Raw genomic sequence first — 26727 nt, 5'->3', positions numbered from 1 at the left:
TTTCCACCCGACACTTTCACTTTGTAGTCTAAAAGCTTTGAATGAACGTATTCCTGAGCATTTCTTTAACCATCACACATATATAGGCAAGTACAAACGTACAATGTCTCTACAAAAAATGTGTAGCGATAACATGGACTTTTAGAGCGCGCATCCAATTGTATATGTTTGGATAGTTAATATACCCCTTTAAACAATTCAAGTTTATACACAATAATATAGCCAAGAAGCCAAGAAACGATTTACCCGCCACCTATCTTTATCACATGAGGTACACGTGGTGGACCTAACGAGGCAATGAATATTACCTCTGAACTGTCATCAAGCACGTTGTCATGCACTGTCTCTGAAGGGCCAGAATTCTGTAAAATTCATCAAAAATACATATTCTGTATAATATAGCAATTTCATGTATAATCTATAATGTATTTCATGTATAATGTAGCAATTTCACAGCTTTCTAGAAATGAAGTAGTTTAAAATTCTGCTCACTGCTCAAGCAGCTATTTTGGTACTGCATCTTGACATACCTTTAAAGGAAAACCTTCAAACTTTAAACAAATTACGTCTAATGTAAGATAATAACGGAATTGTTCTGATTATTTACGGTTTAAATAGACTTTATATAGTTATTCAATAAAACAAGTTTCCAAAGAGGTATGTAAATAATAATAAACAAACGATAACCGTGACAATTCGTATTGTAAAACATATCTTTAAAAGATACCCAATCAGAGTTTTGACATTATCTCTCAAATAGTATTTTGTATAAAAGTACCTGTTCTTTGAGAGTTGTGTGCAGGTAGATGCGCACAGGGTGCGTTTGGATAACCTTATAATATTCACCAGCCGTGAATATTGCGCCGTTTGGGAGCCTATCCTCTACTTGGCACCCCGAAAAAGTGCACAATGTGGTGGTCACGTCACCTAGCTGTATGCCCTGAATTTCATTTTTTCCGGCAGGGAAAAAAATACTGGCTAGATGATCAATGACCTGGGGAAGGGTGGCATCTTTATCTATATCAATTTGGTGAGTTCCCCCTCCACAATTAACTGTAATCAATTTAAATCCTTTTGAAGCACGGAAGTGCTTCCAGCCAACGTAAAATCGGAAAGTGTTCTGCTCAGAAGCAGGCCTTCCCGGCCGACGAGACTTTCTCCTTTGATGTAATTCTGTAAGTTTTTGCACAACTGGTGACGAGAGTGGGTTTCCTGAAAAACAACGTATCGCGTATTCAATTTCGTGATTTCCAAGATCGATATACGGGTTTTTAATTCATATACAACCCGTAGATCGGCATCATTACTTCTAGAACAGAAACGCTCTTGTAAATTTTTCATACATAATATAGGGTAAGGGTTAGAGCTTAAAGTCATATTTAAAAAGTCACATGTATGTCATTACTTCACGTATAAAATATAGTGGTACCAGAGATGCATTGACCAATCTACCTCTCTCATATTTGCATGTTATATGTTATACGAATGTTATACGAATGTTAACATTTATGTTACACCGACACACCATATAATTAATGTAATGTCTGTCTGTCAATGAACGTCAGAATAATTTATACAAAGCATCGAATTACATTAAGGTATTGTATATGGGGCAGATCAAATCATATTACTTTATACAGAATGCAATTCTGTCTGAAAATTATGCTGTCTGTAACACACTCTAAAACTCTGTTCTGGTGGTATTTTCTAGTATAAGTTGTTTATGTGCATTTCATTAGCGTCTTTCAAATGGAGTTGTTGATAATTTTTAATCTTCACAACATTAACCATAATATAGACACTATTCTTACACCTGACATTTTGATCGTAACTATACTTGTAATTAGTTTTACTATATGCCATTTACCGTTGATGCATTACAAAGGCAGAAGAACTAGTACCGATAGAATGATATTAGTATAGGAATTTGCATCCAAATAATTCTACTTGCAATATATATGTGATGTAACAAACATTCTTGCTCTAGCTTTAGGCAACTTCTGGCATAACATTTTTGCGTATTTTATATAGTATTCGGCACCTAAATCGAATCATGAGACAACTTAATATTCAGCGACATGCTCCCCCCACTCAGGTGGCCGCTGCTATTCAGGTAGGCTGGTATAATTGCACGCATAATTGCAATGAAAGCAATGAAAAATACGAAAACCATTTAAACCGTATCCTACTATCAAGCATTGCAATTAAACATGCCAATAATATTATGTCTGATTGATAGTTTTGTCGTACAGGCAGGACATGCACATGCAATAGAATGGTTACATTAGTTGAAGATGATAAGATGCCCATTTTTAAACCCTGGATACGAGTAATCTACCACTGTATTTTTATATATTAAAAGCTGACTAAGACTTAACACTTATACGCCCCTTTCCTAGTGCATGTTATAAGCAATATATGCGCGTATGAAAAAAATATGTCGATATGTTATCTGCTATTGTACTACGTTTCCAGTATGAGATTTCCGGTAGTGGTGCATATCTCGGATGTCGCAGCATGGCAAAAAGGCTCATGTCCAAATATCATTTGAGAGCATCCAGGTATGTTGTGCATGTGTTTCCCTATATGCCTTTATTTAAAGCATAATCTCTCGCCTAACGCCATAAATAAGATCATTTCTTATACAGTCACATATTATCGCTTCTGTTAGATGATATGCTGCTACAAATGTAAACTTAAAACTTGCATTGAGAAAAACGGAAAATACATATCTTTGCCGTTTGCGAACAGCTTTTGAAGCGTGAAACGCTTTTGATTTGGAAGAAAGAAACAGTACGTCTACCAGCGCAAATCACAAATGCGATAATTTGTAATCAATGAGAATGCTTAATGTTAACGCGAGATGGTGTAAGTAATAAAATAGCTCTGGTATCGTCATCCGCTTAACACAGTTAGATGTCTTACCGCTTCACGTTTTCTTCTACAACTGGCTTACTATGTTGTTCACTGCAGAGCCATGGTTCTTCAAATACAAAACGAGCTGGATCCTGCAGGGGTGAAGCTTCGTAAGGAGCACAAATTAAGCAGACGAGTCTACCGTAACGCTGGGCCTAATTTTCTAATTCACCTGGATGGATATGACAAATTGAAGCCCTATGGCTTTGCTATCCATGGATGTATGGATGGGTAAGTGCTGTGCAACAATTGGACAACATAAATTCTGTTGTTCATAAGTGAGGTACACTACACTAACAGAATATATTACACTAGGTTAGATTTTTGCAAGAATATGCTGCCTTCTTGCATACTGTGATTATTTGCTTCTCTATTTTCCCAGATACTCCAGACGGATTCTTTGGTTGCGAGTTGCCAATACAAATAATGACCCTGCTGTTGTAGCTTCCTACTTCATTGACTACGTGAAGAAAATACAAGGTACACAATAATTTTAAAAGCATATACATGCACATTTATTATGGCTATACATACATACATACACACATAATGATTTTTCAGGAGTCCCAAGATGTGTTCAGATGGACGCAGGCACGGAGAACGTCACCATACAAGATATTCAGACAGCATTTAACAGCCATGATTAATACGCGCAAGAAGCAAGAAGTCATTACCTTTGCCCTTGCTTACATCGTTTATCCCAGGTGAGAGCAAGTTTAATAAGTGAGACTATCACAGATATACATATATCATAGATAGAGCTCATATATACATTATGTGAAATTTATATAATCTAATTTAACCACATACAAACATAATTTAACATCTGACTCTGAGTATTTGACTATTTGCATAATTACAGATGTGACTAACACACTACACACCGCAAATATTTACCATAATTCACAAAGAACATTTGAAATCAATAGAACGTTGACCCAACTGACTAGCATTATTAGTTGACTGCCAGCCTCTACTCAACAAACATCAAAGCATCATTTGCTTAGCAATCTGTATTACGTTCTGCTTATTATTTGCTTAGAATGCGCATGGATGATCGATGTCCATGAAATGTTGTCTAACAATGGTGCACGTGTCGCCAGCTGTTGTCAATATACCTAGCTATAGTTAATTACATACTGGGGGTAGGCTTGAGCAGTATCAAAGATAACGAAGACAGTGGGGTTGTCTCGCTTGTTTACACAACTGCAGTAAAAATCGCAGGGTCTCACTGGTCTCTCTATTCCTGGTATCTTGCTAGGTGGCCGCCTGTAATCACGCTTTCCTATATTTAAGAAAAGTTCATTACTCTTATGGCATTTTTTTCTGACCGCTGGAAACTACAGCAAAACATTACACTCCTCCTCCTCCTCCTCATCCTCCGCTCCCTATCTCAATATATTACTCCTTTTCGTCTCGTGCGCACTTCACATCTCCCAGAATTTTTACCTTCCACATAATCTCCAACTACAACTGTTGCCACGAACATATATTGAATTCCCCATGGATCAGGGCCGCAGTAAGTCCGACAGTAGCTAGCATCCCGAGCAAAGTAACTTCCGTGCCCTGTAAGATAATAAACTCACGCCCTTAAATCATGATAAATCAACCAGGTGAAATTTTAAAGAAAATATTATAGTGCAAAATATATACAAATGAGTAAGTAAACAAACTCTTTTGTTCACAGCATAGGGCCTATCTATAAAATGATAACTTCTGAAGTAGATAATAATAGATTTACAGTGAAAAAGGACCGGGTACCAAATTTTGTACGTAAGGGACTGTTTTGAAGCCTTTTTTAAAGGGCTATTTTAAAATTTTAAAACTACATTTAGCACATCTGCATAAATTTTGAACCATTTCGGTAGCACCTCTTACTGTCTTGTCTTTAAAAAGAGGGCTGTTGCTTAGACATATAACTTGACATAAATGTAAAATAGCATAGCCAGGAAATTCATCTGATATCATACAATATAACGTCAATAGTACTGAAATTGTGAATTTCTGGATAAAAGGTGGGCCAACATGTAACAGAGGAAAACACAGTGAGCATATATGTACGTGTGTATGTGCACGTGTATGTGGCATCTGTGTCTCTACACCTAGGTGCATGTGTGTGTACGTATGCGTGTGTGGGCATGTCTATGCATGCACGCACACACACACACGCACACACGCACACACACACACACATATATATACACTAGCGGGATACCCGGCATTGCCCGGGGAAATCAGTGGCGTTACTCAGTTGGTGACCGCTTGGTTGAAAGGAAAATAGCCAAAAGCAAACTATCTATCTATCCATGCATCCATCCATCCCATTCCATGCCATCCCATCCCATCCCATCGCACCGCATCCCATCCCATATCCCATCCCATCCCATCGCATGCCATCTCATCGAATCCCAGGGCATGCCATGCCATGCCATGCCATCCCATCCCATCCCATCCCATCGCACCGCATCCCATCCCATATCCCATCCCATCCCATCGCATGCCATCTCATCACATCCAATGCCATGCCATGCCATGCCATCCCATCGCACCGCATCCCATGCCATCCATGCCATGCCATGGCGACGTCGCGTTTGAAAATGCGCGACGTCGTGTTTGACAAGGGCGACGTCGTGGTTGAGGAAGCGCGCGCGCGATGGCAATTTTGGAACGCCATACAATAGTGTCATAGATCACGTGTTCGTAAACGAATACAGAAAGTAAAGCATAACATACTAACTACGTACAATACAGCCCCTAATGATTGTTCGTTGGCAGTTACCCTACCTATACCCAAACATGTAGGCAAATAACATTATTTGGGTAGGAAAATTCTTTGTTTACTAACTTTGAAGTACTTCAAATTCATGCAAGAATGCACGTTTTTAAGTTTAAAAATACCCTTTTTAACCTACCCAATGTTTTTGAAAGTTTATGAACAGCAAAGAATCAAGGGCTAAGAAACACAATGAGGTAACTTTTAAACAACTGCTTCCGTTATTAAATTATAAACTTCGATCTGAGAACAACAAATTACTGTCCTCCTTTGTTCTAAAACAAGACTTCACTGTCTTCTCCAGACTAACTGTATTGTTCAAACGTGTAGAACTCAATTAAACTTTGATCTGAGAACAACAAACTCTGTCCTCCTTTGCTCTAAAACAAAACTTCACCGTCTTCCCCAGACTAGCTCTTATTGTTCAAACGTCAATCCAACAATAGCAGGCTAAGCTTGCCTACCTAAAACCAAATGAAGGGCCCACCTCAGACTTAATCATCAGAGTAAACCTATGACCTATTCATACTCGGCAGCATTTCATTGATGTACAGGGGGGCTGGGTTGGCAGATTCTCCCTTATCCCCTTCCTTCTCCACCAGCTTCTCCTTTCTCCCCTTCCTCATTCTCCCTCTCCACCAGCTTCTCCCCTCCTCCTCCACCAGCTCCCTTCTCCCCCTCCTTCTCCACCAGCTTCTCCCCCTCCTCCTTCTCCACCAGCTTCTCCCTTTTTCCCTTCCTCCTTTATCACCAGCTTCTCCCCTCCTCCTTCTCCACCAGCTTCTCCCCTCCTCCTTCTCCACCACCTTCTCCCTTTTCCCCTTCCTCCTTCTCCACCAGCTTCTCCCTTCTCCCCTTTCTCATTCTCCACCAGCTTCTCCCCTTCCTCCTTCTCCACCAGCTTCTCCCTTCTCCCCTTTCTCATTCTCCACCAGCTTCTCTCCCTCCTTCTTCTCCCCTTTCTCTTTTTCCACCAGCTTCTCCCTTCTCCCCTTCCTCATTCTTCACCAGCTTCTCCCCCTCCTCCTTCTCCCCTTCCTCCTCCACCAGCTTCTCCCTTCCTCCTTCTCCACCAGCTGGTGTCTTAGCTGAAGTGGAAATCGCCATATTTGAGCATATATGCGAAGTGTGCATGCGCATACGCATCCTATATCATATATTTTGCAGGTCAGAAATTTCGCACACAAAGGCGAACTGTGATTATTGAAGTGCGCGTGCGCAGAGGAGCGGGGCGGGGCTATCTCAGATATTTCGCAAGTCGGAAATTTCGCGCTACACCTGTCCTGCTGTTGGAATATGGTTCGTCACAGACGAGGCAGAAAGTTTCCTCCTCATCCGACGCTTCATGTCTGAGTCGTTTCTGAGCCTTTGTAGCAGTCTTTGTTGCTGATTTCTTGGTTGCCACTTTTTTTTTCGTTTGCCTTTTTTTCGGTTTCGTTTTATCTGATTTATTGGTGGATTTTGATTCTGCTGCTTTACGTTTATTTTTCTCGCTCGCCTTTGCCTCTTCTTCAAAAGCATTCTTTTCCGGTGTGTCAGTCAATATTGCAGTTTTACGTTTCTTCCTCCCTCGGGTAGAGATTTTTCTAGGCGGAACTTTTGAAAAGAGCACGTGGGGAATCACTCCGCCCTATAGGCCTATTTGGAACCACGGTAAATGTACAGGCCTACACTATTTTTTAGAATGTTTAGGCAGACTACATGTCTAATTAAAAATAATATACTTGAATTTATGGGGAGTAGCCCTATAGTTGCAAAATACAACATTTACAGGACGGGGTTAGTTGTAACAGCTGCAGGGCAGGTTGTAACATGTTACAACCTGCCCCATGAAATTTGTTACAACAGGCCCCACCTATGCCGCAGTATGCAAAATGTCTCCTGCACATACATATTATGAAAGAAACTCGAAATTTTTTTTTGATCACTTGAGCATCGTATTCAACATAAGTATCCAAACATAGATTTGAAATTAATTCCCAAAACCGTACAGCAGCAGAAATTGCAGAGCCAGTCTGTTTTCTCACCATAGTCATATTTTACTTACCGTATGTCAAAGAAATGGTTTATTGCACCTTTAAATTTTTATTTTTTATTTTTTTATTTTATTTACTTTATATAGAATCTAAAGGTATATATGCAATGACGCTAAAACTAAAAACTTGTCAACAGATTTGTCCTTTGAACAAAATAATTTCACACTTTTGTGAGAACCCTGTAGTCGTAAGTCCGGGAGGCAGTCCGAATGATACACGATTGTAGGGGTGTGTTTACTTTCAGTATAGAAAGCTATGAGGTGGCAGTCATTCCCTGTGTCCCACTATGAAATATTGTGTCAAGCAACCCCACCCCAAGGTGCTGAGCGGAGTACTATGCCTGATGAGAGGCACAAATTGATGCGTTATCGGAGCGACAGAGAACTTGCGAGAAATAAACAAATAACAGCAAGCGGCGCGAACGAAGGGAGGTGATACACCCCCTAGACCCCCACAGCCAAACGCTTATAACGTGAGCATGGATGGTGAAGAGGCCCGAAGCTGTGGCGCACCGAGATGGGAAGGAAGAATGATGTGGGGAAAGAAACGAAGAGGGAAAGGAGGCGCTAATTGGAGACGGAGACGATGTGCTGGAGGCGGGGGAGATGTATAAAAGGCATGAAAGGAGACAGAGAGAGGTTGGGGAGACAGGGAGACGTAGGTGCTGGAGTCCGGGGGGGGGGGCGACTGTAGCGGAGGAGTAGGATGGAGAGACACGTGAAGGAGGATAATGGGAGAAGGAGGGAGACGGGGTGACTGGAGTTGGGGGTGGGCCCGACGTAAGAGGTAGGGAGAGCAATAGGGAACGGAGGATCCTGGGGAGGAGAAGGGGGGAGACGGGGTGAGTGCTGGAGTCGGGGGGGGGGGGCGACGCAATAGGAGTAGGGGGAGACAGTGAAGGAGGTCTGGAAGGGGGAGACGATGGTGCTGGGGAGTTCGGGGGAGGGGCGCATGTAGAGGAAGTAAGGAGAGAGACAAGTGATGGAGGTTGGAGGAGGAGGAGACGTGGCTGCTCGGACCGTTTGTGGGGCAGGGGGGGGGGCGCGACGTAGAAGCAGTAGGAGGGAGGACATGTGAAGGATGTTGGGGAGGGAGGGGGAAATCAGTGATGCTAGAGTCGGGGTGGGGAAAGGGAGCGAACGTAGAGAGTAGAGGGAGACACGTGAAGGAGGTTAAAGGAGGACAGGGGAGACTCTGGATGTCTGAGATCCGGAGAGGAGGACAGTGAAGGAGGTTTGGGGAAGGCAGGGGTAGAACAGGCTGGTGATGCTTCGGAGTCGGGGGCGGTGTGGCGATGTAGAGGAGTAGGGGGAGAACAGTGAGAGGTTGGGGGAATGAAGAGGAGACGAGGTGGTGCTCGAAGTTAGGGGGGAGACAGTGGAAGTGAAAGGTGGGGAGCGAATGGGGGGACGTGGTAGCTTAGAGTCGGGGGGGGGGGCAAGCAGACGTAGGAGGAGCTCAGGGGAAGACAGCTAGATAGAGAGGTTGGGGAGAGAAGCCGGGAGGACGGTTGGTGCCGGAGTCGGAGGGTGGAACGCCGACGTAGCGGAGTCAGGGGGAGTAGAGTGATAAGACGGAGTGGGAGGAGGGGACGACGGTGATGACTCAGAATCGGGGGTGAGGCGAACGTGAGGAGGCAGTAGGCGGGAGACACAGTGCGAAGGAGGTTGGGGAGGAGGGGAGACTGTGGTGCCTCAGGAGTCTGGGGGGAGGGACAACGAGTCTAGAGGAGTAGGCTGGGAACAGTTAAAGAGGTGGGGAGAGAGGGGAGACGCTGGTGCTGGAGCGGAGGGGAGGGCGAACGTAAGAGGAGTATGGGGAGACAGTGGCGACAGGAGGTTGGGAGGAAGGGAGACGGTGGTGCTGGAGTCGGGGGTGGGGACGACATAGAGAGTAAGCAGGGGAGACCAGTGGTGTAGAGTATTGGGAGACAGATGAAGGAGCGTTGGGGAGGAGAGGAGACGGTGCTGCTGTGAGTGTCGGGGTGAGGCGACGTCGAGATAAAGGGGAGAGACAGTGAAGGAGGTTTTGGGAGAAGGGGAGACGGTGGTGCTAGGAAGTTGGGGGCGGAGGCGTGGGTGCGACGTGAGAGGAGTAGGGGACGACAGTGAAAGGAGGTTGGGAGAGAAGGGGAGACAGTGGTGGCTAGAGTCGGGGGTGGGCGTAACGTTAGAGGAGTAGCGGAGACAGTAAAAAGAGGTTGGCGGAGAGGGGAGACAGTGGTGCGGAGTTGGGGTGGCGACGTAGAGGAGTAGGGGAGACAGTGAAGGAGGTTGGGGAGGAAGGGGAGTACGGTGAAGGAGACTTGGGAGAAGGGCGGAGACGGTGTCGCTGAGTCGGGGAGGAGAGGGCGAACGTAAAGAAGAAGTAGGGAACAGTGATAGAGGTGGGAGAGGGGGAAACCTTAACTGGAAGCGACCTCCTTATCGCTTCTTAGATCCATCGCGCCTCCCTCTACCCTGAGCTCATGCGCACATCCTTTTCTCTCGTCCTCCTCTCACTGAGACGGTCCCTGATGTATGTGCCGTATAGATTAAAATGGACAGAGCTCTGCGAATTGCGACATTTGGGTATAAAATTGTCTATTTTGTATCTTACTATCCTCTGGGATCACTCGAGGGTTTAGATAAACGTATAATACGCTGGTCGTACACAAGCCAACAGCTAGGTAATCATGTTTTACTAACGAAATGTATATTAATCAATAGTTTTACAGTGTAGATCAGACTGATTCTGTAACTTCAGGAAATAGATTTAACAAATTACTTTATGATGACATGACACGATTTTAGTAGTAAGCTAATATAAGACGGGTGAATAAACAACAGACAGCGATACTAATGCTTAATGCTTAATGCATATAATAAAGAAAAAAACAGAACAAAATAACACGAAAATATACGTCTTCACTTGCTTCAGGGCTGGTCTTCCCTCCCGACGTTATAACGTAACATAAAGAACGTCAGCGCTACAATGACATAATTGTATCACGCAGGAACAGCCCATCAGATTAAACAGCGCGCAAAGAAGCTAAGAGAGTCATACCCTTTGCCCTTAGCTTACATCGTTTATCCAGGTGAGAGCAAGTTTAATAAGTGGAGACACTATCTACAAGATATACATATATCATAGTAACCATATATACATTATGTGAAAATTTATATATATACAATTAACCACATACCAAACATAATGTTAACATCTGACTCTGAGTATTCTGACTAGATTTGCAAATTACAGATGTGACCTAACCACCACTTACAACAAAAACAGACCGCGCGGGCGGCAATATTGTACCAGTAATTCCACAAAGAAACAATTTGAAGACAATAGAACGTTGATCCCAAGCTGACTTAGCATTATTAGTTGACCTTGCCAGCCTCTACTACAAGCAAAACATCAAAAGCATCATGTTGCTTAGCAATCTGTATTTAAAACGTTCATGTCTGTATTATTTGCTATAGAATGCGCATAGGATGAGATGTCCATGAAATGTTGTCTAACCACATGGTGCACGTGTCTGCCAGCTGTTGTCAATTATACCTACTATAGGTTAATTACATATTGGGGTCAGGCTTGAGCAGTATCAAAAACAGATTGAACGAAGACAGTGGGGTTTGTCTGCGCTTGTTTACACCAACTGCAGTAAAAATCTGCAGGGTCTCAGTGGTCTCTATTCCTGGTATCTTGCTAGGTGCCGCACACGTAATAAAACCACGCTATTTCCTATATTTAAGGAAATACGTCATTACTACTCTTTATGGTCTTTTTTTTCATGTACCGCTGAAAACTACAGCAAAACATGTACACCCTTCCCCCCCCTTACCCCCCCCCTCCTCCTCCTCATCCCCAGCGCGTCCCTTATACTCATATAATATTACTTACACCTTTTCGTCTCGTGCGACACTTCACAATCTCCCCAGAATTCGTTTAACCTTCCCGCATAATGTCGTCAACTATCAAACTGTTTGCCGACGAACATATATTCGAATTCCCGATGGATCAGGGCCGCAGTAGATCCGACAGTAGTAGCATGCGCTCCGCCGAGCAAACGTAATTTCCGTGGCCCGTGTACAGATAATAATACTCACGCCTTAAAATCGATGATAAATCAACCAGGTGAGAAGTTCACAAAGAAAAATATCATAGTTCAAAACTATATACAATGAGTAAGTAACAAACTCTTTTTCACAAGCATAAGGGCCTATCTATAAATGATAACGTTCTGAAGCTAGAATAATAATAGATCTTTAACAGTGAAAAAGGACCGGGTACGCAGAAATTTGTACGTAAGGACTGTGTTTGAAGGCGTTTTTTAAAGGGTATTTTAAAATATTTAAGAACTACATTTAGCACATCTGCATAAATGAACCATTTCGGTAGCAAACCTCTACTGTCTTGTCTTTAAAAAAGAGGCCATGGTTGCTTAGACATGATAACTTGACATAATATGTAAACATAGGGCATAGTCCAGGCAAATTCATGACTGATTATCACTACAAATAGACCGTCAATCAGTAACTCGAAATGTGTAATGTTCTGGATTAATAAAGGTGGGCCAACGATGTAAGCAAGGAACACCAGTTGAGCACTATATGTACGTGTGATGGCACCGTGTCATTGCATCTGTGTCTCTACCACCTAGGGCGTGCATGTGTTGGTGTACGTAGCGTGGTGGGCATGTCCTATGCATGCACGCACACACACACGCCACACGCACACACGCACACACACACACCACATATATAACACTCAGCGGATAGCCCGCATTGCCGGGGAAATCAGTGGCGCTTACTCAGTTGTGACCGCTTGGTTGAAGAGGAAAATAGCCAAAAAAGAAACTATCTATCTATCCATGCACCACCATCCCATTACCATGTCATCCCCATGCCCATCCCAGGTCCGCACCCGCATCCCATCCCATATCCATTTCCCACCATCGCATGCCATCTCCAGTCACATCCCAATGCCACTGCCATGCCATGCCATCCACCCGGGCCCCGAAGAATCATGGCACCAGCAATCGACCATGCCAATATCACATCATGCCATGCCATCCCATCACCAGTCACGCAGTCGCATGCCATCCCATCGCCCACATAAAAAAATAATTTACGAAATCAAAAAAAAAAAAATCATTAAAATAAAAGTCCAAAAATTATAAATAATAAAATTAAATTATATAGAGAGAAAATATAATAATATAAGATCATGTAACCTAGCATAGGACCTTCCGATGAAGTGTTCCGTCAGTTTGCGCTATTATTAATTCGTCTTACCAATAGTTTATTTCTGGAATTTTTACTAAACGTTAAATGTAAGTAAAAAAATTAAATTTTTGGAAATTGACGGTGAACTACGGCACAAGTACACAGATACTAAAATCAGTGCCAAACGTATAGAAACACAAGCCATTTCCCGAAAGTGGGATTCGAACCCAGAATCAAATGGTTAGGAGTCCGATGCTTTATCCATTCGCTACTGGGGCCGCTGAATGGTTATGGACAAACCATGGATTCTACACGTACATGATGTATAATGTTAATCGTACGCCATCTAGGACGAATAAGAATTTTTACTAGAATTTTGAACTTTTAACTTTTTTGAAATTCAGCATCCACGAACCGACCTCCAGACAGAACGGGCTGATTGCTGAAAAAATATATTTGAGTTTTCCTCTAGGTGCGGAGTTCTCCGTAGTTATGCGCAGAACACAACTAAGTTCCGCTGAACAACTTTATATATCACTAGCAGACTGATACCATGTACACCGACCCAAGATCGTGCCTTAAAAATATAAAACTTGACATGGTAGTGACACAGTTGAAGTTAAAGAAAATTAATTATCAATGAAAGCAAAACAGAAAACACAAAAACATTTTCGGAAGAAACAAAGAGCGCTAATTCTTCTAAGTGAGCAGGGGAAAGAAGTGCTTTCACGTTGGTTGACCACTTGGTTGAAGAGGAACAAATAACCAAAATTTATACTATATAGCCTATCTATCCATGCATTGCAATGCATGCCATTCCCCCCCCCCCAATCCAAGCCAGCCATGGCCCTGCCCATCCATGACCACCATACGCATGTCATTCCATGCCATGCCCATGCCATCCGACCACTCCAATCTCTATACTATCCAGCGGCACCATCTACGCAGGTGCCCCCATACAGCCCTACCCCTGCGCCAGATTCCCCATCGCTCTTGTCAGTCGACACATCCCATCGCCATCTCCATCCTATGCCATCTTCATAGGATCCGATACGATTCGCCATCCGCAGCGAGCCCGCGCTAGGAATCCCATCCCATCCCATCCAAATCCCAAAACAATAAAAATAATATAGATAGAAGAAAAATGATAAAAAAAGAACATGAAATAATAAATAAAGATAAGTAAAAACGTTTTAAATTTTTTTTAATGAATGGTAGTAAAAAGTTTATTTTATTACATTTTGAAGAAAAAAAAAAAAAATTTGTTAATGCTGAAAAGTGGAGAAGTAGGGATAACTACAAGCGAGTAGACAAAAGTAAAGGTAGAAATTGATTAATTTTGACCACCGATAAACGTAAGCGACAGCCGAAGATAACAGCAGCACACACGAGAAATCAGGAGGGTTCAAGGTAGAACAGAAACGGGTCCCTGACACTGCACTAACGCTACGCGGCGAGCAATGACCACTGAAATATTCCACGTACGTGATTATTTAATTTTGACTTAACAATTTTTTTTTAATTTTAACTTTTTTTACATTTTTGTCTCAGGCGCCAGAAAACCATCTCCCAGATGGTGATGATTCTGAATTTAGTCTTTATTACCCGCGATTGAAGTGACAAATCACGGTAGAATCATCGAGGAACCAAACAAACAAACACATCACACCTACACACCACACACACACAAAACTGACTGGACACACAAGATTAGCCAAATTTATAGTATAGATATGATTATATATAGTAAATATATCTACACACAAGCAGGGCCGTACGCAGCAGGGGGGCAGCAGGGGCAGTTGCCCCCCCTAGAGATTTTCAGAGTATGCCTTTTAATGGGACAAATAGGGCAATAGAGGGCGTGGGGAGTACCTTTGCCCCCCCCTACAGAAAATTTCCTGCGTATTTGCCCCCCCTACAGAAAATTTCCTGCGTACGGCCTTGTACACACATATGACACATCTATTTTACTGCAAAGAATCTCTCATTTCGCAATTAACACGTACCAAACTTCACGCCATTTTCTCCACTCAGACGCGGGTCGAATCCTGAATGGCATATTGCTTCAACATTTTGTGGACTAGTCCCATGGAACAATGTCCTCTCTTCTCTCTTTGTCATCCTGCCTAACATCGATCGTATCTCCTCTCGCTTTCTGTGAATGTGCACAGATATGCAGTTACCACAGGTGCTCTCAACAGATCACATATTCCAGCCATTTCTAGCGAGACCATTTTTGACAACATTTCAAGCAACTGATCGAACTACGTAGCTGAGGAGCAGTTTGCTTACTAAACACTGCGGGTGCTGATCAGCTTCAACACACAGAAAGGCAGTACAATGACCTATCTGTCTGGAATGACTGACAGGCAGATCTAGCCAATAACTGCTGCAATGGTGGGTTCCAAAAAAATGCTTGTCGAAGATGTGTCACATTTTGGTGCGCACACAATGAAAAGCATATAGACTGGTCTAGATTGACTGGCCCGTAAGGAGCAGTTTTTCTGACTACAATGCTCAGTTTTCTGACTGCTCTCAATGTCGGCAGCAAATACTTGCTGCAAAGAAATTCCTAATAAACCAAACCAAAAACACCAAAGTTACAGGCAATTTCTATTGCAAACAATGGTCAGTTGTTTAGGTTTTTTCCTAATTGCATTGACCTTACATTACTATCCCTACTTCGTTTGATGTGCAACTTGGGTTAAGTATAGGTAACTAAATTTAGAATAAACAAAGGGAAACAAGGCTGAATAACAGAGACAATATGACAGTACTGTTGGGGTGGGAGGGAGTTGGGCTTTTATGATTTTCCCATGTTTCTGCCGGAGTGAGTAAGACTGCTGCCCGTTTTTTTCTCTGGCAAGAAGTTGCTGCCTGGAACAAAGAGTTAATTTCCAATCGTGCGTGGTACGAATATTTTGCTCAGACAGTTTAGCAGTCGTGCCCTCAGACATGCAGTAGCCATTGTTCTATTGGGGACCTGGGATTGTTAGTAACCCTCTATCAAGGCCGTAATAACGCCCATAATACATATGACCCCCAGTAAATAAAGCTACGTACGTGCAATACTTGTTCCACAGCATTAGATTTTGTATCCTCTGGATTCCAACTACCGTCTTTCCCCAGAAAGATTTTCCGAATAAACAGGCAATCCTTTGGCCCTCGCCATGACGAAGGTCCAGCTGTATACGTACAATGCAAAATAACAATTACACTATTCAGTGCGAACCCTTGTTTGGCAACATCTACAATGTATAACTTTGAACGAGCTATGGCTTATGCATACCAGCTTATACCCCCGTCACACCAGGCCCCGATCTCACTACGCTCGTACTACGCTCTAAGAGCGTGGTGGAAACGCGTAGAACGCAGTATGAACGTACTATGGAACGTACTACGCAGTCTATGGACGTACTGCGATCGCGATCGAGCGCGGTGCAGTCACCATGAGCGTGGAGAGCGTCGCCAAATTTTGAGCATGTTCAAAACAATCGTGGTGCGAGCGTGGCGAAAAGACAGCGCAGTGAGGACGTATTAGAGACGTGGAAGGCGTAGTACCCACGTAACTCGAGCGTAGTACGAACTTAATGATCGTATCGCAAGCGTGTCGGGTGCGTGAAAATTGTCTCCCCGTTCTCAGCACGATGTCAATACGTTTTCATCACGCTGTTACTACGTCCATGGAGACGTCTCTGCGACCTGACCATGCTCTCGCTATGACCATGGTGCGTCTCTAGCAAGCTCGACCCGTTCGTACTACGATTGTACTACGCCAAACATATGCTCAGACCACGCCGTTGTGGCGTTCGCAATACGTGTCAGTTGCGTCAATACCACGCTCAGATCACGTCCTGCGAACTTGGGGTATAAATTAGGGTGCTACCCTGGCCACCCCACCACTTCAGTGTCCACTATGGATGAGGCAACACTACTCCATGCCATGTTTCTCGTAGAAGGACAACTCGAATTACTTGATTGCCAAGCCGTCATCATGCTGAGGAGGATGAGGAGGAGAAATAGAAGATAAATAGTAGAAAATAATCTTGATGTGAACAGCACAGCAGAACGAATGATGACGTCTAGAACGCGACGCGGTATTTATATGGTCGTTGCCAGCACAGTCGGCGCCTGCCTAGAGCGTGATTAAGTCGCACTAGGAGCATGACTGGCGCGCAGTTGAGGCGCGGTGAGCGTTGCTTAGGCGCAGTGCAAGCGTCGTTTGAACGCAATGCGATCGGATTGGTCGCAATAAAGACGCAGCGGGCGCAGTGCAAGCGTGATGCAGGCGTGGTCTTGAGCGTGGTGAAAGCTTGTTGGGCGCAATGAGATCGGGCTAAAGACGCACTTAGATCGTAGTATCGGCGCTGGGGCCCAATTGGCCATGCTCTCACCATGCTCGGCCAAATGTTTTGAGCGTGGGGCGATCGTGATGAGCGTAGCTCTAGTGTGACGGGGGCTTTACCGATACATGTGACTTCAAGATGGTACAACTAATATATCTGTAATACAAATATGTACAACGGCAATTATTGTCATCATTATCACTACTACCGAATCCAATCACTGTTGGTCATTGTCACTATAGCAGATAAGGTCTATGTCCCCCAGGGTACTGCCGGAACGTACCCTGCATGGGTACGGTCCGGTATACCGGAACGTACCCTGGTAACTATCTGATATGGTTAGGGTTAGGGTTAGGGTTAGGGTTATAGGGTTAGGAGTATGTGCACGCTCCTGCAACTGTGAACAAGTGCCGCAGAGCGACAGCGCTCAACTGACATGTACTGTAGCCAGGTATTCTTCTGATAAACTCACTGGCAACCGAATCAAGTGCGCCCTCCTCGCCGGCCGCAGACACACTAGGTGATGGCATCGGGCGATGGCATCGGGCGATAATATCAAAACGTTTTGATCTGTGCGATGGCATCGACTAGTGTGTCCGGCCCTTAATGGATGACCAGACGCGTAGCCACTGCGTATTGTCAATACGCTCTATGTGAACATGCAAATATGTGCAAACAGGGGGGTTTAACTACTGCTATGGGCATGCATCGTTCAAATCACCAGAGCAGGTTAAAGGAGGGCAACCGCGACACTTGTGGTTGGTGTTTTGATGAAATTCGAACCCTGTCAGTATAACCAGAAATGTGCACTATATATTGCATATATATATATATATATCAAGAGTACATAATAGAGAAGAGTATGACACGGTTTTAACAGCGTTTTGCATAGTTTTCAACTTGTAAATATTCTATCAATATGCGAATAAATATATTCAAACTTTACCTTGTTTTCGTCTATGATTCTCCCTTAATCATATGACACCATAAATTTACCTGAAAATCGTATGTGTTCTTCAAAAAAGTTATTTGAATACGACACGGTTTCGCACAGTTTTTACGTATGGATGCATGTTTTAGACCAAACTTTGATATGGGATTAGTGTTCTATTGTCTATGACGGTACGTTGGGGGCCGTAAGGGAATCAGCTGCTAGCTAGCTGGCCATGAGCACATTTATTTTTTGCACGCTGGAAACGCTGCACGCTAAATACAATTCGATGCCTAATATCCCTTACGGCCCCCAAAGTTCCGTCATAGACAATAGAACACTAATCCCGATGGAAAGTTTAGTCTAAAACATGCATCCATGCGTGAAAACTGTGCCAAACCGTGTCGTATTCAAATAACTTTTTTGAAGAACACATACGATTTTCAGGTAAATTTGTGGTGTCATATGATTAAGGGAGAATCATAGACGAAAACAAGGTAAAGTTTGAATATATTTATTCACATATTGATAGGATATTTACAAGTTGAAAACTATGCAAAACGCTGTTAAAACCGTGTCATACTCTTCTCTATTATGTACTCTTGATATATATATATATATATATATGCACTATTGCACAGATATGTGCAAGTATATCTGAAAGCATTTTCGGTTAAGAACAATGTGTGCTGCACTACATCAGAGTTATATGAATCACACATACTACTGCTTCTCACGCACACTGGACCACACGTGTAAGAGTCTAATGCTAGATATACGCTGCTGATTACACCTATTAAACCTACTGATGACGATCAACGCACCTCGACTATTTTCACTTTATCTTCAAAGTTGTGCTGAACTGCCCAGTGGTCCGGAGTCTCGTACTTAAACCTGCAAATTAAACGTATGCACTGGAGCATCACCGGCACACCTTATCGTGTTCCAACGTAGCTACAATTAATATTGTTAGAGAGCAGTCATCTCACAAGCAAGCAGGGTCGGAAGAAAAAGTCAACCCGTTACTGGAATTTCAAAGTGTAGTTGCGTAAACTTAAAGTGAACGCTGATAACCAGCATTATTTTACGCAGAAATGCATGACTGGCATGCGGTAATTGCAATGACGGCATGCATACACTTTTCATGGGTGCAACACAACTCGGTTCGGTTTCGTTCAGAGGTCGGTTTGTTTGAATAACCCACAACTGCGTACAACTCGTAATCACGACCAGCAAGATATACCTACAATGTGTGCGTTTTGGGTTGGGACGGGATGCCTGCTCTCGTCGCTGACATGTCTCGGCTGTTTGTATAAGGCTTCTCAGAACTGGAGAACACAGAGAAGCGAAACCTGGTTGACAATACACAATGATCGCTCTCAACAAATTTTACTTAACGTATAATAATGCGACAAGAAAAAATAATTCGCCTCGGAAATATAACAAGTGCAGCAGAGCGACAGCGCTCAACTGACGTGTACTGTAGCCGGGTATTCTTCTGATAAACTCCCTGGCAACCGAATCAAGTGTGCCCTCCCGCCACTGCGTTCGCGCTCAGAGCATATATCTAGAATACTACTAATACAGATCTAAAATCTATGATAGGCTTTGCTATACCGGTAGTACAGTAATAAAGATACACCTGTGTAACTTTAATGACTTCACTATATTAACATGTTATCATGGATATGCATCGAGCGCGAGCGTAGTGGTGGTGGTGGGAGGAGAGTGGAAGGGGCTCTAATAGCAAAAGCAGTTCAGTCCTTTGTTAACAGTCAACAAATCCGTGTTTAACCCTCCTCTTGAGAGTCAAAAGGTTATCAGACACTAACTCTTTGCACGTGCAGAAAGCACATTTCATGGTCCTTTCAATAAAGTGATAAAAATGGTAGGTCAGCGCTGAAACAAAAAAGTTTTGCACTCGGTCCGTTAGACCATGTCCTCAGAAAATGTCTGATATCTGACCTTTCCCCCACTGCCCTTTGACCTGTGACCTCCAATTTCGCGCTGGTACCATGGTTTCCTCCCCATCACACTATAGGCCAAGCCGTTGAGATTTGTGTCGCAATTCCGTATATCCTCCTATGCCTTAAAACGATCATTGCGAGAATTTTGCTCAGAAAAACGAAATATAGCTGAATATAGTCTCACCTGACATCGAAAATATCACTGATTACACCAACATTCAAAACACCAATATTTTATGCAGTTATAGCATAGAAAAATTGATTTGACCACATCATACCAGCAATAAATTTTTTCGAGTCAGGACTTTCAAAAATCACAAATGGCGTCTCAAACAAGCGAACATAATTAAAACAAAGGGGCATCTATATGTGTGTGATAAGTATTCTCGCTGGCAGTACGCAACGAGGATTTGATCCACTTCTCTCTCCGTCTTCGTTATAGTCCCTAGGACTTTTGAAGACTAATATTTATGAGGTTACAACTTACACTCTTGTTTGTGTTACGCTACTATATGCACGTACCTCTGTGTTTACATCTGACCAAAAATATCTCCGGTGCGATTTTTGCATTACTGTACCCTTGTTGACGTCTCGCGGTACCGCGAGAAAGTGCGAGACATGACAGCGAAAATCAACAAGAGAACGCAAAATTGTAATCGTGCATGATTTTGTCTTTGCATGAGGTTCTAAGACATTTTATTGTTATTTCAAACAATTACTGTTACTCAAGCAACAACGGTAAGCATCATGAGAGTGAGAATAAAAAAAACGCTGAAAAAAACTCGCAATGATCGCTTTAAGTTAAGGGAGAAATATTCCCCCTCCATTGACACACCTTGACCTTTGACCCTTGACCCCCAAATTCGACATCCAGAGTCTTTTTCGCGATTACCCCCATTACGGCTCGCTGCAAATTCTCGAATAACCGGCAGCCCTATACTATGCATTGATCAATGCTGCCTCCTACAATACATCAAAGCAAACACCGCAGGCGCGACCGCTCTTGCTATGTGCCAAGCACGTGCCCGCCCAGGTGCCCACTAGGCACGTTTACCACGAAAGAACCCGCGTCATCATCTTCGGTACTTACTTAAATGCTGAAGGGGTCGTTGTCGTATATATGTAGTACCCGAGGTGTCGGCAAGTATGTCGCCTACGCCTACTCCATAACCCTAACCCTAACCCTAACCCTAATCCTAACCATATCAGATAGTTACCTCGGGTACATATTATATGCCATTATACGACAACGACCCTTCGCGCCTCACTTATTCAACCCTACAACCTCGCTCATGGTTTTATCCTGGAGGAAATGCTGCATTAGTGATGCGCATTACTGAATTTAAAAACGCTGATGTATAATCGACTGCAGTATATTTTAGTTTTAAAAGTTGTTTGTGTTGTCTTTATAATCTTTTTATATAAATCTGCAACATGCAAAAGTCTAATCTTTTGCAGGAAAACATTTGCATTATTATAATGAACATTCATAAGAAATTCGATGTCTTTCAATAAAATTTCACTCAATGTTATATATACTGTTTAGAAATAGAACCTATTCATGAATGAGGAATTGGGTAAGATCAGTTGTGGAAATTTCTCTTGCCAAATTGTGATTGCCGATAGTGAGCGTGTGCCTGCGTGCATGTGTGCGTGTCTGCGTGCGTGCGACACTGCATTGTAGAAGTTATTACCTCCGCCCACGGAGTGGAGGGGAGGTTATATGATCGGGTCTGTGCGTTCGTGTGTGTGTTCGCGCGATCGATATTAGCGCGTCAGCGAGCGAGCCAGCCAGCGCAGCGAGCGTGTACATGTGAGCGAGCAGAAGCAACGAGCGGCTGCTACGAGCTATGTCGCTGGCGGAGGTATGCACTCTCCGTGAGTGCCCTCTGTCTAGTTACTACTGTGATACACTATGATTATAGGGGGAAAATTTTATTTAATAAATCATTGCTCTAGCTACATTGATCTGCATTACATGATGCAGAACAACAATTCTATATGAAGCAATACCTATAATTAATCAAATTACAGTTAAAACTTTGAAAGTCACACTGTCAATATACAGACAAGTACACTTTACTTACCATGTTGTTTCGATGCACATCGGTGGTGTATCAGGTGATGCCACTGCCATGGCTGCTATACCAGACTGTACTAGTGACAGCTGTGACAGTGGCAGGGTTGCTGGTGATGGCTGTGACAGCAGTGGGATTGCTTGTGCTGACTGTGACAGTGGCTGAGCCATTACATGTGATGGTAATCGCAATTGCTGTTCTCTTACTGCTGCTGTAGTTGCTGCCAATGCTGCTGCTGCTTTCTCTACGGAGGTCGCTGCTATTGCAACGGCTGTTGCTTTTCCTGCTGCTGCTGTTGCTAATGATGCTGCTGCTGCTTCTACAGTTCTCGCTGCTGCCGCTATCTCTCTCGGTGATACTGCCTGTTGTGTTGGTGGCAACAGATCTTGTATCACTCCCGCTGGTGCAGTTAGTGCTGTTGCTGGTGGGGAAGCTACTTTTACACGTTCTACTTCTGATGGTGGTAGTGTTGGTGCTATTAGTGGTATCGGCGGTTTGTTTGGCTTGCACGGATCCTTCGCCATCGTATTTCAATAATAGTTGTAGTTGCTGGTTAACAAGACGTCACAGAATCCGTGGCTCATGCAGCATAACTATATGCAGTAAAAAATATCAAATGAATAAATTAGCTACGTACCTGTGGGCGTCCGAACAAGCGAATACGATATTAATGGTTGAAACCTCGCCTGTAAAAGTATGTACTCACATATTGCCTGCCAGTATAGCTAATATAATTGGTTTGTGAGCACTCAGCACAATGATCATGCATGACTCTAGCTCTAGTACTATAGCCGCGGCAGTTAATAAACGCGGGCACTGCTCTTGACGCGGGCTATATAGTAGTACCAGGAGTAAGATAATATAGATTATCTTACTCCTGGTAGTACTACTAGAGCTAGAATCATGCATGATCACCTGACCGGCCACTTTCGAATCAAATTCTAAAAAGTTGATATCGCCCACGTAGTGTGTAAACGTTGAATGGTACTTCAAGCATTGCTTCCACGTAACGAGCTACTATTATGACACCGTATGTAAATAAACTTTTTTTGCACTCGTGTCAGACGCATCCTGTTGACGCATAATGGCGATCATCTTTCTGTAGTTGATAAGCCATAGGGTCTATGTCTCCAGGGTACTGCCGGAACGTACCCTGGTAACTATCTAGCTGATATGGTTAGGGTTAGGGTTAGTGTTAGGGTTAGGGTTAGGGTTAAAGTTAGAGTTAGGGTTATGGTTAGGGTTAGGGAGTAGGCGTAGGCGATTCCCTAGACTCGTTAGTGGAGTAGGCGAGGTACGGTCCGACATATTAGATAGTAGTATTTAGTACCAGGGTACGTTCCGGTATACCGGACCGTACCCAGGGTAGATCCTATCAGCCTTATGGTTACGCTGGTTAACTTATATCACCAGGCAGGGTTTCTGCCAGAAAATATTTTTGGAGTAAGGCAGGGTTTCCAACCCTGTGAACTCCAAATGCGGAATGTTCCCGCGGTGATCAGTAACTAGTGGCGTATTCAGAAATTGATGGACGGGGGGGGGGGAAATGTACCTTGGCTGCCGCTGGCAGACCCGCGTGCTGTAGGCATGGCAGTGCTAGAGGGTCTGGGGGCATGCCCCCACAGAAAATTTTGAAATATTTAAGCCATTTTCGTGCAATCTGAGGCATATACTGTGGGCCATATTCTCATGTCTGATAACACTATTTCAACCCTAGACTCAACCCTACAACCCTTGTCTGATTAGCAGACAAACTATGCGACACCTTGCAGACAGCGCCTATCTGACTAGGCTGTTCCATTTACCGTAGACATGTCAGATATAAAATGCCTGAAAAAAAACAATGTGTCCAAGCGAACAATGCAAACAATCAGTGCAAATTTTGTACAGTGCAACTGAAATGAGGTATATAACCTTGCGGCGAATGCCGCTGCAGAATGCGGAAATTAAGCCTAGAAATCGTAATGATTCCGCAAAATGAGGAATGGTTGGAGACCCTGGTAAGGACCAAAATGAGGGGTGTTGATTGAATTGAGAATAAATGGTTCAATGGCAAACTGAACCACCGCCAAGGTCACCGCCACGTCGATACCAACTGTAGTGCATTAACCTAGTGACTATTATGTTTGAACCAATGACTTTCTTGTTATTATTATGCCAATTAAATTATGCCAAGAAATGTGCATTTTCTTTTTATAAATATTCATTTTCACTCCAAATATTGCTTACATACATAAACAAGTAATTTTATACTTGTAATTTTAGGTATGGATCCATATGTACCCTAGAAATATTTTTGGGTATGGAATTTTACCCTTTTACCATCCTGGCGGAAACTCTGCCAGGTGTGACATATATATATTCAAGATCGTAAGGAGCGGGGGAAGGGAGGGTGGGGTTGGGTGGTTCTCATGCACGCAGATAGTTGCCCCCCCCACCACTTCACATGCAAGATTACATCACATGGCCAATAGCGAGCTTCTCACTGTTTACTGCCCAGAACACAAACTGTGCATGGCTTGAAAACCCGTCCCCCAAGGCGAAATGTGTTTAACTACGCTCCTAGTCAATATTGACATATAAATTTTGACAGCTCAACATTAAACAGCACTGCAGCACTGTAGAACTATTTACACAAAGTGCAACAGTGCCAAAAAATGCCCTTTCTTGGACATTGAACAGTAAAGTCTGAGCCTGAGGTAAACTGAATACAGTGATCAGATGTCTGCACCAATTGCTTCATTCGCATTGTTCACTTGGACGCTCTTTTTTTTCAGCTCGCACATCCACCATATACCCCAGGTACGAGAGAGATTTTTCCCAATTTTCTTTTTTTGTCGCTCTCGTAATTTGTTTTGCGGGAGCGATTTCGGAGGTTTCAAGAGCGAATCGCTCATCGCTCCTGTGTATTTTTTACCCTGGCTGTGCTCGCGTGTGTGCAGTGTGATATATAATACAATAATCTACATAATGTTAGAAATATAAAGTCTATATAATGTTGGATATTGTATCAAAGACCGTATAAATCTTATAGTGAAGTAAAAAAATATTTGCCTGTATAACATAACATATATAGTAGTATAACGTTAAACGGAACTGATAGCATAATATAACCACAAAAGCTTATATATTCATACAAACATAGAGATTCCCTACTCTCTATTTTCCTATTAATGCAGGGGTAGAAATTAACTTTTAAACACGGGAGTCCAACTAAAAAAATCTTCCCTACCCTCAAAAAGAGGGAGTCCGCAGCAAAATGACGGAGCCCGCAGTCTGAAGTTCAAAATTAAAGATAGTAACAATAACGCATGTGCATATTTTGAAGATTCATGCAGTTGCATGTCTGCCAAATTTTCTTTGGACATTTGCTGACAAACGTACAGTAATTCTGCGATGCCGTGCTCTAGAACAAACTAGTTAGTATGGCAGAATTTTCAGGGAGTCATACGGACTCCTGCATATGTCAAATCAGGGAGTCCGACAGTACATCAGGGAGTATTTGACTCCGGACTCGCGTTAATTTCGCACCCTGTTAATGTATTCTTGATATAACCTAGACTACATTTTTCTCAGATACGGCTATACAGTACACAATCTATTATCCGAAATTCAGAAAACCGAAAAGCTCCGAAAACCGAGTTTTTCCATGGAGGTCGTCTGCCAGCTCGCGTTTAGAGCCAATTAGCTCAACCTGACAAATATTAATGTGTTTGGCATTACTCATACATATTGGACTGTACAGGTTCAGCACTTGGCCTCTTGAAAACTTGGGTTTTAGTACTGGCTAGTTGCAGGATATACGATATGTATATCTGTACTGTACTACCATTCCAAAATCTGAAAAACTCTGAGTTCCGAAACGTGCCTGGGGTCCCAAGGGTTTCGGATAATAGATTGTGTACTGTATAGCCATTTCGATGTTAGTGAATATTCACGTGTATATCACGTATAATATTCACATGATCTCCATTTCATTATGAACAGTGTTCTTGAAATCTCCAATAGTCCAGCTATGTTAATGTATGCTATTTTTAGTTATATCACTCTTCGTCATTACATAACAGGTCCTTTTGGCGTATCATGTCATGTGGAGCAGGAATAAAACAGCTACCGTGGTACCTATTCAACATGGCTGAGCCACTGAGGCGTTCTTCGCTCATAGCAGAGCGCGTCCACACCTTTAAACGTCAGAGAACGGAGAAGGATCTTTCACAAGCAACGTTGCCCACTGGAATTGAGAGGAAGATGATCAAGTTTCATTAAATAAGTTCTTTCGGTTGGTAGACTAATATATATATATGTAACCCAGTATCGGTCCGAGCTGGAACGGCCGTTACATAACGGACCGACACCGGGCAGTGCCAGCCGTTCGAGGGTGGTACGTGATATCACTAACCTAGTTCGAAGTAGAACAACAGAGGCAGGACGAGAGACAAAGGGAGAGGACAGGTACGCCCATCGACC

The 26727-nt window shown here is 43.1% G+C and overlaps 2 protein-coding genes across 3 annotated transcripts; one reads left to right on the top strand and one right to left on the bottom strand.

Annotated features, from left to right (window-relative positions):
• Nucleotides 1–1571: 1571 nt before the first annotated feature.
• LOC106818370 lies at nucleotides 1572–3563 on the top strand. The gene is made up of 6 exons (XM_014823085.1): nucleotides 1572–1598; nucleotides 2032–2113; nucleotides 2476–2561; nucleotides 2974–3147; nucleotides 3299–3396; nucleotides 3478–3563. Exons 2-6 carry the CDS (start codon nucleotides 2054–2056, stop codon nucleotides 3561–3563), a joined length of 504 nt encoding a protein of 167 aa, XP_014678571.1. The 5' UTR covers nucleotides 1572–1598; nucleotides 2032–2053.
• On the bottom strand, nucleotides 3555–26509 carry LOC106818371 (poly [ADP-ribose] polymerase 12-like). Of its 2 annotated transcripts, none has more exons than XM_014823086.1 (8): nucleotides 26383–26509; nucleotides 22270–22853; nucleotides 19463–19543; nucleotides 19040–19109; nucleotides 16002–16123; nucleotides 14945–15093; nucleotides 4366–4482; nucleotides 3555–4201 (listed from the first exon to the last, which is right to left on the bottom strand). In XM_014823086.1, exons 2-8 carry the CDS (start codon nucleotides 22782–22784, stop codon nucleotides 4035–4037), a joined length of 1221 nt encoding a protein of 406 aa, XP_014678572.1. In that variant the 5' UTR covers nucleotides 22785–22853; nucleotides 26383–26509; the 3' UTR covers nucleotides 3555–4034. The 2 variants fall into 2 exon arrangements, with proteins under 2 accessions (XP_014678572.1, XP_014678573.1); XM_014823087.1 differs by lacking the exon at nucleotides 26383–26509 and adding an exon at nucleotides 22967–23092.
• Nucleotides 26510–26727: the final 218 nt, after the last annotated feature.

This window comes from Priapulus caudatus, unplaced genomic scaffold (genome assembly GCF_000485595.1).
Source record: "Priapulus caudatus unplaced genomic scaffold, Priapulus_caudatus-5.0.1 Scaffold2188, whole genome shotgun sequence".
NCBI lineage: Eukaryota > Metazoa > Priapulida > Priapulimorpha > Priapulimorphida > Priapulidae > Priapulus > Priapulus caudatus.
This window is presented reverse-complemented; position numbering and strand designations above follow the sequence as displayed.

What these genes read in the sequence shown, in the direction of transcription:
- LOC106818370 (XM_014823085.1), top strand. Translation starts at nt 2,054, where the DNA reads ATGAGACAACTTAATATTCAGCGACATGCTCCCCCCACTCAGGTGGCC. An exon ending in TATCATTTGAGAGCATCCAG is followed by an intron (nt 2,562 to 2,973) that starts GTATGTTGTGCA and finishes TGTTCACTGCAG; the next exon opens with AGCCATGGTTCTTCAAATAC. An exon ending in CTACGTGAAGAAAATACAAG is followed by an intron (nt 3,397 to 3,477) that starts GTACACAATAAT and finishes ATGATTTTTCAG; the next exon opens with GAGTCCCAAGATGTGTTCAG.
- LOC106818371 (XM_014823086.1), bottom strand. Translation starts at nt 22,784, where the DNA reads ATGGCGAAGGATCCGTGCAAGCCAAACAAACCGCCGATACCACTAATA. An exon ending in ATAAAGTGAAAATAGTCGAG is followed by an intron (nt 16,124 to 19,039) that starts GTGCGTTGATCG and finishes GTACGTATACAG; the next exon opens with CTGGACCTTCGTCATGGCGA. An exon ending in AGTTGGAGATTATGTGGAAG is followed by an intron (nt 4,202 to 4,365) that starts GTAAAAATTCTG and finishes TCTTAAATATAG; the next exon opens with GAAAGCGTGATTACAGGCGG.